This window comes from Macrosteles quadrilineatus, unplaced genomic scaffold, assembly GCF_028750875.1.
Source record: "Macrosteles quadrilineatus isolate MER2022 unplaced genomic scaffold, UCM_ALF_1.0 Scaffold_1__1_contigs__length_201487025, whole genome shotgun sequence".
NCBI classification, from domain to species: Eukaryota; Metazoa; Arthropoda; class Insecta; order Hemiptera; family Cicadellidae; genus Macrosteles; species Macrosteles quadrilineatus.
The window spans coordinates 147643061-147655896 of record NW_026542594.1 but is presented as its reverse complement, the minus strand read 5'-3'; the positions used below and the strand labels follow the sequence as shown (position 1 = coordinate 147655896).

Below are 12836 nucleotides of genomic sequence, written 5' to 3'. Positions count from 1 at the left end.
TGGCCATGCCAAATTTCAACCCAATCCGTCCAGTAGTTAATGTGTGATTGAACTTCAAACAAACAAACACACAAACTTTCACATTTATAATATTAGTAGGATAGTAGGCCTAGCATGTAAGAAGTGTTGTCAAGGTGAATACTTATCCGTGGGTTGATCCATTATTATTTTTTAAATATGTGTAATGATTGAGTTTTATTGATAGGCAGCTCAGGCATGTGCAGCGGCGCTCAAGATTCCATTAGATAAGGTCAGGGTTAAAGCAACAGACAACTTAACCTCTCCAAACGACACACCTACTGGGGGCAGCTTTACCAGTGAGGCAATTGTGTATGTAAGTAGATATAGTTTATGATTTTTCAAAAGTAAAATTTATGTTGGCTTAGTGATAAGCTTATATGATTGCAGATTTACCTCCATATTGCCATCTGAAATACAAGTATCACCTATAATATGGACATTATTTTCCTTCAATGTTCTAGGGCCGAAGAAGGTAATAGCATATTTTTAAGTATTGGCACTATTTTAGAAATAGTGTATTATTATCATTATCATTTGAGATGGGGACGCCAAACGGCTATGTGCATATTTTAACTCAAATTTGAGTGAAGGATGAGTGTAGAATAGAATGAGATGCCATGTGTAGCTTTTTTTACTGACTAATAAGGCTAGCTGATTTAGTCAGCCCCAGTCAGCCTAGCTGATAAGAGCTCTCGTAGTCGCGTATGCTAAGCATCAGACACTCAGTCAGCAATTAACGTGTTGAACTGCCACGTGGCCATTGGCTTTTCCTGTATGATCTGTGTTTTTAATTGAGTAATTCAATTACAATGGGGATCTGTGGTGTTTTAAAGCAATCAAATTTAATCTGGGACATCCGATCCCTTCCTTAAATGCGTTGGAGTGTGGGGAAAAGTCTAGCAATGTATTAAGTGTAGTTGTTTTTACTTTGAAGGAGAGGGGGGGGGGGCAAAGAGACGACCGCCCCCCCCCTCGGGCATATATATGCATATATTTTTTACTGCATGTAATACAGTAGTGCATATAAATTGCGTAAAATAATTTTTCACACTAACTTTGGTCAAAGAAATGGTATAAAACTGCCTTTTTGGAGACTTGGTTTACATTAATTTTTTGGTACCCCCGAACCCCCCAGACCCCTGGTTTGAGCCCCCGCTTTGTGACTGTTTTAGATCCGCCACTAGTGAGTGGCTGGAGGGAACGCGCACATGACCGCTTGCGTCAACCTCTCAATTAAACATTTGACGGGTACATAGTGGTAGTACCACCGTTGTGATACATCCAATCTCGGACAAACAAACGTTAAAAGTTTACATTGTTTTGGCTTACATTTCAATCAAGAAAAGACTGGCCGAGACAGTTAAGTTTTTACTCTTTGTTGCCATAAATGAAAGGTTCGTTTACCTCATTTGTGCAATTCACCATACCTTCAGGATCTTATTGGAAACCCCCAATCTGAAAAAAGGACTGTGAGACTTATATCCAGAAATTATTTGGATAAAGTTCGTCAATTCAATTCTGCCTTTACCATGGTCAGCTACGAAGCTCAAGATTCCACAGGGGATCGACAATTTCAAGATTCATGACACGTTTTACCACTGAGTAGGTCCTCTAATTCCTCAAGAAGGTGATGATCCTGAATATGCATAGATATATAAGTAAGTACAACAATGTCACTAGAATTAAGCACAATTCAAACAAAAAATGCAATGAAAAAAATATGCGGGAAATAGGGTCACAATGCCCATTTGCAAATCTTTGAAGACAGTGGCAGACATTCTGTAGGGACGAGAGCTCCGAGAGTCAAGTGAGATTCTTAAGTACATAATAAGAGACAGAAGAAGTGTCTTCCCCTCGCTATAATGGTGCTATCTGTGTAAATGTCACAGCAATTTTTAAAGCTGAAAACAACTCACCACCTGGCCAAATAAATCATATAGTTTTTTTTCAATACTAATAATGTTAAACGCGTATTCATTCTAGATCTGTCGTTAGATCCATTTGCTTACCCTCTTATGTACCCAACCAGAGACTTGGGTTGGGGCCCCTAATTTAAACACGCCTAAAACAGAACATATCGTAGAAATAATTTAACAATGCTAGAATAAGAGTAGCAATGGTTGGCGTCAAGAGAGGAATTGAGCTACATTAGGTCAAAAGCTCACTTTACAGTGTTTGGTTGACATCTACGTGCTCATAGAGTGCACCCGCCTACTATATAAGAGTACCAAAGCAGTATAAGAGTGAATGTGAATTTAAATATTGTAGATTACTTTAATATCTTTTACATAATAATGTTTCTTATATTCTATAATCAGTTATATAAATTATTTTAGAGTGACTCTTTGATTAAGATCTCGCTGTTTATGTTTTTTGTTTATTCATCTTTTAATACAAGTAACAGGGTTATCTAGTTGTTTTTATCACATCAACATTCAGACTGGAGTCGGAAGACTATGATGCTTTTTTATTGTTAGATGGTGTAGTACATATTTTTTACTAGTAGGCCTACTTAACAGAAACACCGGTTCATTTCTTCAAAGTGCTAGTTATTTAAGCTATTTTAATCACTTAACAACAGCTTTTATCAATAAGATAGACAAAGAAATAAGGAAATAGTACGGCATTCTTATACCTAAAACTCACTTCTTGCGTCTATATTTACACGAATCATTGTCTTATTCTTACATTTTTTTACAAATCTAAGTTCATATTCGTCGCACAAAAACGAGAATTGTTTTAAGATGTATAATTTAACCGAAGAATAGCAGGAAGCCAATGTTGCTTAAGCGGCGGATCACTTAGAATCTTAGAACACTGTATGTATTATTCATTTTTAATTGAGCTTTTGTAATTATTCTTGCATCCAGGCACACCACATCTATCTGGCATGCTGTAGTAACAAGTTCAATGTCATTAATAATGATAAAGGGTAATGAAACACGATTATGTACATAGAGTACGCGACTCCTCCATTCACTGTAATGGTAAGACGACCGCGCACCAAGACACGGATGCAACGTTGCCACTTTTCGCTCGCCGCGGCCTTGTATTACAGGTGGCCTGTGGTTCAACTCACCACATATGGAGTAAAGGAAGCCTGGATTTCATATGATAAGGAAAGTGTTGGCAAAACCATAGACTAACCAACACAAGTAGACTTCTAATCCCATTGTAATTTTGAAGCTCATTTTTTAGCTCATGTCATAGCACACAAATTATATTTCCAAACACAATATTGTTTATTACTAAGTTAATTTTTAATAGAAATAAACTAATTTATTGATTGTTTCAGCCAGAAGCACTTATTAAAATCCTGTTAAAGACAACTCGGTCCAGTTTCGAACCATTGAAAAGCTTTAGATGATAATCACTTTTCACAGGATCAAACTGGCAAATTTTTGATTTCTAGACAAGCACTCAGCTACCTAGCAATTCTTATAATGCAAAATGAGAATTGTTGCAGGCTGTAGAGTGCAGAGCACTAAAGCCACTCAGCTTACCAGCTATTCACATGATTCAATATTAACTGTTGCAGGCTGTAAAGCGCGGAGCACTATAACCACTCAGCTACCTAGCAATTTGTATGATACAATATGAGAACTTGTTGCAGGCTGTAGAGCGCTGCTGCGAAGAGCTGAATGACAGATTGAATCCTCTGCGACTAAAATTGGAGCCTCCAACTTGGGAGCTATTGATTCAAGCGGCCTATTTAGCTCAAATCAACTTGAATGCTAGTTATCAGTGAGTTACTCTATTATCACAGTATTGTAAGTTTACTTGTAAATAAGTGCTGTGTTATAGGTTAGATACTTGATGTACAGCACCTTGTGTCATATCCGCACTAGTGAGTACTATCCGCAGTATTATCCTGATAATTTGATGAATTTGTCAATTATAAGGCAAAAATTTGGTTCGGATTCCACTACTGTTGGTCCCTTAGCTGTCATTGGCTATATGGGCTATTAATTAACAGTCCTGTCTAAGGAACATGTCAGACTTAGTCAGTAACAAGACTAAAAGGTTGCCCCACTCATCCTACACTCATCTCCATTCATACTTGGCTTAAAATTCCTGCCTTCGTATGCTCGCCATTTAAGAAAAAAGTATTTAAGTACTGGTATCTGATCACACTGTATATGATCATTAACAGCTTTAAGATGGTTCGGGCCTTTTCATTCCTTATACTCCAAAGGCTAGTGGATTGGATATAAGAGTAATACTGTTAACATGTTTAGCCTCTGGATCACATATTTTATACTAATAAAAGGTTAAATACCTGTAGTACTGTCTGTGGTCCTAGTTTAGGTCAGCGACCCAGGTTTCGAACCTAAAGGTTTATTTTCAAGCTGTCAACCAGTTAAAACATAGTTCAATCAAATCCTCTTCATAACTGGGAAGATTCGTTAAACACACGAAACACGAAAACATTAAACATTAAACAAAATTAGCCAATTATAATACTGATACGGTAGCGGTAGCATGCTTGGTGTACCCGGAAAAAGATGAGAATTTGTGCAGATTACAAGACTACATTGAATAAAGTTATCCGTGATGAGAAATATCCAATACAAAGAAATTGGGGACATCTTTGCAGAGATGAATATAGGTTGATGGTTAATGGTTTTTCTGTACACTCGATGTTAGTATAATGCTTACTTACACATGCCAATGCACTCTGAAAGTGCTCTACTACAAACAATAAGCTCTTAGAAAGGTTTGTTTAAAGTAAACAGGTTCATGTTTGGAGTGAAAGTAGCACCAGCACGGTGGCAAAGATTCATGGATCAGGTACACTGCAACTGACTGATCCTGATGGAGTTAAGTGTTTTTTCGATGATATAATCATTCAAGGTACAGATTACAAGAGACTATAGAGATTAAAAACTGTCCTAGAAAAACTTAGAGTGCATAACTTGATATTAAATTTTGACAAATTTAGATTCTTTCAACAAAGAATAACATACTTGAGACATACGATTGATGAAAACGGGCTGAAGAAAAACTCAGAAAAAGTCAAAATAAATATCGAAGCAGAAAAACCTAGAAATGTGAATCAACTATCTTTTATTGGCATGGCCAATTACTACAACAAATTTATATCAAGACTAGCCGAAAAACTATATCCATTGAAAAAGTTGCTACAGAAAGGGCCTTATTTAATGGATATAGTTTTTCGGCTTGTGTTGCCTGATAAATAGTTTAGCATTGAATGGATGCAGAAAACACTTTAAAAAAATAGCATAAATCTCTTCAATGAATCCTCTCCATTCCTCACCAATAACATGACTGAATTTTACAGAGTAGCAATTTCACCTGCCGACAAGATGTTTAATTACGATATATTTGGTGCGACTGTATTAGAAGTTGAAGTAGATACCCTGACAGGGGAACACAAGGTAAATTAAATTATTATATTCTGCTTTATATGTGTTCTTTTAGGGTCTAAAGCATATTAGTTTATTTTGTTCACAACAGCCATTCTGGCAAAAGGGCACATAGGTGAAAAATCAGTTTTGTCAAAAACTTTTCAGTTGGTCAAATAAGTTCAAAGCTTGTTTGTATTTTATGTTAAATATGTTTTGACCCCTCATTAACCCTGTTAGAATGACTAATATTATAAAATATTGTAAATTCAAATGAGGAAATAAAAACAAGAATAGATATTTCAGTTTGTGGGGTGATAACTCTGACGATTGGTGGGGTGATACTCTGACGTTTGGTGAAGTTCCTATGGTAACAACTTGATGGTTCATTTTAAATTGTGATTGAAAAAAGTGCTTATAAGTTGATGTGACCTTGTCACAGAAATTGTAAGGTCAAAGGTAGGAGGTAGTGTAACCACAGACTATTGACCAATTAAACACCGCTATCTTTAGCAGCGCTCATTAGTTCAAAACCTGCAACTCCGTTCTGTCCGTAGTCACAGTCAGTGGCGTAACAGTATTTCCCCGGGCCCCCCCGCAAATATGTCTGTGGGCCCCCTACTACCCCCTCCCATTCCCCACCACAGCACTATATACCACAACCATCACCCCATCACCACACCACAACTATCACATGACGTAGGTGACGGCAGGCATACGGCCTACACGATCAGACTGGCAGAGGATGGTCTCTAGCAATATCAAGTATTTACCTATTCTTCAACCACACGACCAGAGTCGTCCTTGAAACATATTTTATATTTTGTCACTGTCACAGTGATAATAAACTTGGGAGTTATGTCCGTGATTAATATATATGGGCTACTCCATTACTCCACCATTCACATTCATTACTAAACTCAACCAAGCTTCCAACTATAATTTGAGTCGGGACCACGAAAGTTTGCAGTTGAGGGAGTAGCATATTTACCATTTGACTTCAAATGAGCCAATGAGGGCAGTGCGGTGTTGCCAAATCGAATAATACCAGCTGTTTTAAAAATATTGTTTAGTATTTTAATTAGTGTCGTCAAAGGGCGATATGGCAACGTCGCACTAGTCTTGTGATTGTCTGCCGCCAACTGCAAACTTTCGTGGTCCCAACTGTAAATGTTAGTGCTTCACTAAATTAGCCCAATTTAATGACATGACACCTGATTGAGAAACTCTCGCGACATGCACTACTGACGAGTCACTCGCAATCCGCATGGAATGGATCTCCAAAATCAGGTGATCTACGGTCAGCTGAGTACACGTGAGCGGTTAGTGGGGGAGGGGGGAGGGCCGAGGGGCTGGCTCCGAGTGTGTGTCGCCACGGCGCGGCGGCAGGCCGGCAGGCAGGCACACAGCTCCTAGCGCTAGCATGAAGCTACACAACCACACTGACAATACACATCGTCGGGTGATCGTAGTGAGCGTTGGCGTTTCGTTAACAATATTGTTAATTAAAAGATAAAACTTTAGTAGATTTGGCAGAGTAAAAGTATCTACCAACACATCGTTTTTTTATTTATAATTTGTCAGGAGAGAAAAACATTCGTGAACAAAGGATCGGTTTTACGGACGGTTTTATGAGAAAAGGGTATCTTAACCTCGCGGGCCCCTAAACCTCGCGGGCCCCCCCGCACCGCGGGGTCTGCGGGGGCGGCTGTTACGCCACTGGTCACAGTCTAGGTGCGATATAGTTTGTGGAACAGGCTGGCGCACGCAGCCTTGCATGATATGCGGGAAAAACCGAGAATTTACATAACAAGTAGCTTTTGGTTTTTTGTTTACTGTTGAGAAATAATTTTAAGCACCCAAAAAGCATATCGGGTATTAGTTTACAATGTCCTTATTAAGGTAATGATGCCATTGCAATCCCATTTAAAGTTATCATGACATCAATAATTTAATGATAATTATTAAGTTTAATTTTTGATGTTAGCCTCCGGATTACGTTGAATATATAAATTGGTTTAAATACCTGCTTTTAGTACCGTAATCCAATAGTCGCAATTAATGTCACACAACTAGTTTTGACTTCATGAAGAAGTCATCAACAGGCGTCCAGTGGATGTAAAAATAATCCCTTCATCAGAAAGTCGTCGATACACACATGGTACTTTCACACACAAACACGCACACGAACACGGACATAATTTCATTAAAAGGTATATTTACAACGAGAATAAGACGAATGAATGGTAACTTCAGGATGATGCGTCACGACCGGGTGAATGTGGCGTCTAGACAGTGGCAGTCACGTTTTATGGATATTTTCTTTAATTGGACAGTTGACACAACCACACACATTGTTGTTTTCAAGTTAGTTTTTAGTGGTCTATTGTCTGTGGCATAACTTAATATCCAAACATTATTTATAATATCTCTGATGTTCCTGAGTTGTCTAACTTGTGATTATCATAGTTTTATGGTGACACAGAAGAATCACATTACTTAAACGTTATTGATAGACAACGTTTACTGTCTCTAATATGATTCTGGACTAGAGGATAAAAACCAAATTCCTTTTAATAGAAAAAAATCATTGCATCAATTAAAAGACAGTATCAAAATCCTGAAAGCAAAAAGAACGACTAATAGTTTTATAATATTTAGATTTATTATTGGACTATCTATTATACAACAGAAATGCCAAAAGTAAAACTCTCTCTTTACAGATAATTAGAGTTGACATTATAGAAGAATCGGGTAAGAGTTACAATCCATACGTAGATATTGGTCAGATGGAGGGGTCATTTGTGATGGGGCTGGGCTACTGGACCTCAGAGGAGATCATCTACGACCCTCACACTGGTCGCAACCTCACTAACAGGACACTGGTAAGTACCTTGTAGACAATGGTCAGATAGAGGGGTCATTTGTGATTGGGCTGGGCCACTGGACCTCGGAGGAGATCATCTACGACCCTCACACTGGTCGCAACCTCACTAACAGGACACTGGTAAGTACCTTGTAGACAATGGTCAGATAGAGGGGTCATTTGTGATTGGGCTGGGCTACTGGACCTCGGAAGAGATCATCTACAACCCTCACACTGGTCGCAACCTCACTAACAGGACACTGGTAAGTACCTTGTAGACAATAGTCAGATAGAGGGGTCATTTGTGATTGGGCTGGGCCACTGGACCTCAGAGGAGATCATCTACGACCCTCACACTGGTCGCAACATCACTAACAGAACACTGGTAAGTACCTTGTAGACAATGGTCAGATAGAGGGGTCATTTGTGATTGGGCTGGGCCACTGGACCTCAGAGGAGATCATCTACGACCCTCACACTGGTCGCAACCTCACTAACAGGACACTGGTAAGTACCTTGTAGACAATGGTCAGATAGAGGGGTCATTTGTGATTGGGCTGGGCCACTGGACCTAGGAGGAGATCATCTACGACCCTCACACTGGTCGCAACATCACTAACAGAACACTGGTAAGTACCTTGTAGACAATGGTCAGATAGAGGGGTCATTTGTGATTGGGCTGGGCTACTGGACCTCGGAAGAGATCATCTACAACCCTCACACTGGTCGCAACCTCACTAACAGGACACTGGTAAGTACCTTGTAGACAATGGTCAGATAGAGGGGTCATTTGTGATTGGGCTGGGCTACTGGACCTCGGAAGAGATCATCTACAACCCTCACACTGGTCGCAACCTCACTAACAGGACACTGGTAGACACCTTGTAGACAATGGTCAGATAGAGTTTACAAATTGGCGCACCAACGTGTTGGCTTGTATATTTTATTAACTTTTTTGCAATTCTCACCATAACTAGCCTATAAGTTAGTCCGTTCATAATGTGAATCACGAGCTCCTTACACATTCCGACACTTCAACTTATGAATTAAACGTCACAAATCGTCCAGTACAGACACCAACAATCGATATGAACATGTTAGTTAACCTTATGACCAACTTGAGTAATAAGTTTGAACAAACCAGTGCTGAACTGAAGTCAGAATTAAAGTCAGAAATCCATGAAACTAAAAACGAAATCCGTGAAACTAAATCGGAAATTCAAGAAATAACTGCTGAATTAAAGTCAGAAATCCGTGAAACTAAATCAGAAATCCAAGAGATAACAAAACTGCAGATTAATCAAACTAAAGCTAAACTAATTCAAACATTTAACAATAAAATAAACGAAACCTACCAAGAAATCCAAGCTTGTAGAAACGCATTTGAATCACAAATACGTGAAACTAGAGAAAGTCAAATTGAAATAAAGTCAGAAATAAATGCCATAAAATTAACACAAAGTATTTTAACTGAAGAAACAGCTAAATTAAATGATCGGCTAATGTAAAAAATTGAAGACTCTCAAAATCAGTTGAAGCAATTTGTTATTCACAGCATATCAAAACAACAATCTGATTCCGAAATAGAGCATAACAAATTCCAAGAACAAATAATCTCAACAGTAAAATCACAGTTAGAAGAACATAAATCTAATTTTGAGCAGAAAATAGAAGAAATCACAGTTAAAACACAACTTGACAATGAGCGTAACTCAAACATAAATTTAACTGCCCTACAAAATGAAGTATTGCCTAAAATCACCCTACAAACTAGATTAATTGAAACACAACAGCTCGAAATTCAGACTCTCAACCAAAATTTAATCAAATGTGAGTCTGAAGTAAACAACTTAAAGCAAGCTAACCAAATAAATGGACAAGCAGGTGCGATTCAAGTAATCTGTAGCGGTAATGAGAACAATGATCGTCAACTGCCAAAATGGACGAAGCGGTAACCCAATGGAATATCTGCGCAAACTTAAGCGATATTACGAGAGAGGGATCGAAAGGAATATTAACTGCAATCAAACCGAATATAGGAGGAGATCATCTACGACCCTTACACTGGCCGCATCCTCACTAACAGGACACTGGTAAGTACCTTGTAGACAATGGTCAGATAGAGGGGTCATTTGTGATTGGGCTGGGCCACTGGACCTAGGAAGAGATCATCTACAACCCTCACACTGGTCGCAACCTCACTAACAGGACACTGGTAAGTACCTTGTAGACAATGGTCAGATAGAGGGGTCATCTGTGATTGGGCTGGGCCACTGGACCTCGGAGGAGATCATCTACGACCCTCACACTGGTCGCAACCTCACTAACAGGACACTGGTAAGTACCTTGTAGACATTGGTCAGATAGAGGGGTCATTTGTGATTGGGCTGGGCTACTGGACCTCGGAAGAGATCATCTACAACCCTCACACTGGTCGCAACCTCACTAACAGGACACTGGTAGACACCTTGTGTGGACACCTTGTAGACAATGGTCAGATAGAGGGGTCATTTCTGATTGGGCTGGGCTACTGGACCTCAGAGGAGATCATCTACGACCCTCACACTGGTCGCAACCTCACTAACAGGACACTGGTAAGTACCTTGTAGACAATGGTCAGATAGAGGGGTCATTTGTGATTGGGCTGGGCCACTGGACCTCAGAGGAGATCATCTACGACCCTCACACTGGTCGCAACCTCACTAACAGGACACTGGTAAGTACCTTGTAGACAATGGTCAGATAGAGGGGTCATTTGTGATTGGGCTGGACCACTGGACCTCAGAGGAGATCATCACACTAGCCGAAACATCACTAACAGGACACTGGTAAATACCTTGTAGACATTGGTCAGATAGAGGGGTCATTTGTGATGGGGCTGGGCCACTGGACCTCGGAGGAGATCATCTACCATCCTCACACTAGCCGCATCCTCACCAACAGGACACTGGTTAGTAACTTCTAGACATTGGTCAGATAGAGGGGTTAATTGTGATGACCACAATATAAGACAATTAGGTTTAAAAATAGTTTTCGGTTACTAATCTATTGTCTGGGTATCATTAAAAATACACCAACATACATGGGAAATAAGTTGTACAATAAGTTACCAGTATGTTAATGGGTGATACAATGACATTTAAAAAGAATTTGTCAAAGTTTTTAGTACAAATAAACTAATATTAATTAATATTTATTGTAAAATACTTTTTATTCAAAGTGAGCCTTTTTTTAAACTTTAGAATGAGAGATTGACCAACTATGTATTTATTATAACTCGAGGTCATCCAGCGGTTGAAAACTCAACCAAAAATATGTAATGTACTGACAATTTTCACACCATGCTGTAAATGAAACATGTAATTGGAATTTCTTACATTTGTTGATTGTTGATTCCTATTGTTTTGATTTTCTGTTTATATTTTGTTGTTATTTCGTCACCACCATAGCAACCCATAAGGCCCATGTTAATTTTTTTAAATTTTAAATTTAAATTCATTTTTTGTGCTTATTTTTGAGCCCATTTTAATTTATAAAGGGATTCTTCACATCTACAGGAAAATATCTTTTTAACAGCATGTGTAGATTTTCTCTGCTATGGACACGAGCTGAGAAAAAAGTTTTCAAAGAAACATGCTTGCCTATTAATATATAGATTTGACAAAGTCACCTGTTTTTCTAGCCATGCTACGTACAAATGTTCTTGTGACAGTAAAGTTTGATGTGATTTGGGGCTGGGCTACTGGACCTCAGAAAATATAAAATGAAGTATAACTTTCTTAAAATTTAATTTTCAATAATATTTTCAGATTAACTAGACAATCTGCAGCAAAATGACCTGACATTTTAGGGAATCTAACCGGCAGTTCTGGGGGTTAAAAAGTTCAACCTCCGTAAATCAAATTACCTATTAAACTATTAGACAGTTTTGAAAGTTACCTAATTCAAGTTCCCTATATCGATACAATAAATTAAAAACCGAACCTTTCTTTTACAGACCTACAAGATTCCAGGAGCAAAGGATATTCCAATAGATTTCCGAACTTATCTCTATAAAAATGAAGAAAATCCATTAGGAGTTGTAAGAGCTAAAGGTAAGAAAATATTTAGGTATGCTAAGGTCTCTTATTTGTAGTGTTATTATGGGATGGGCTATGCGTCACATATTGTATTGCTTATTGAGTTGTTATTATTTCAGGGACTGGATGTTTGTGGTTCGTAATAAAACATTTCTTATAAATTATCAAATGTGTCTGGTTAAATCCTAATAAACCAAAAACGAGCACAGCTTGGTCCCCCGGTACTGTTATTTAAATGGGGAATACATATAACTTAACTTGTTTATGAAAATAGTTGAGTTAAAATCCAATCAGTCAAATCGAAATTCCCTTAATCTGCAGGTTTTCTGCACAAGGGGCATCATTGGACTTTTAAAATTAAATAGATAAGACGTATGCTTTATACACTTGCTACATCAACAATAAACTGTTTCAGCTATTAGTGAGCCACCATTGAACATGTCCAACAGTGTGATATTTGCCATTAGACAGGCTCTGCAGTCAGCGAGGAATGATCTTGGCCTG

General features: G+C 38.5%; 2 protein-coding genes across 2 annotated transcripts in view; both read left to right on the top strand.

Annotated features, from left to right (window-relative positions):
- LOC128986916 (aldehyde oxidase 2-like) overlaps positions 1-3744 on the top strand; it is a 33387-nt gene extending 29643 nt beyond the window's left edge. The window contains exons 7-8 of the mRNA XM_054407530.1: positions 206-330; positions 3635-3744. Of these exons, the coding sequence (XP_054263505.1) occupies positions 206-330; positions 3635-3641 (132 nt within the window). The 3' untranslated portion in view covers positions 3642-3744. The remainder of the gene's footprint in view (positions 1-205; positions 331-3634) is intronic.
- Positions 1-12836, top strand: part of LOC128986901 (uncharacterized) — a 126569-nt gene that overhangs the window by 45989 nt on the left and 67744 nt on the right. The gene's annotated exons all lie outside the window — the stretch shown is intronic.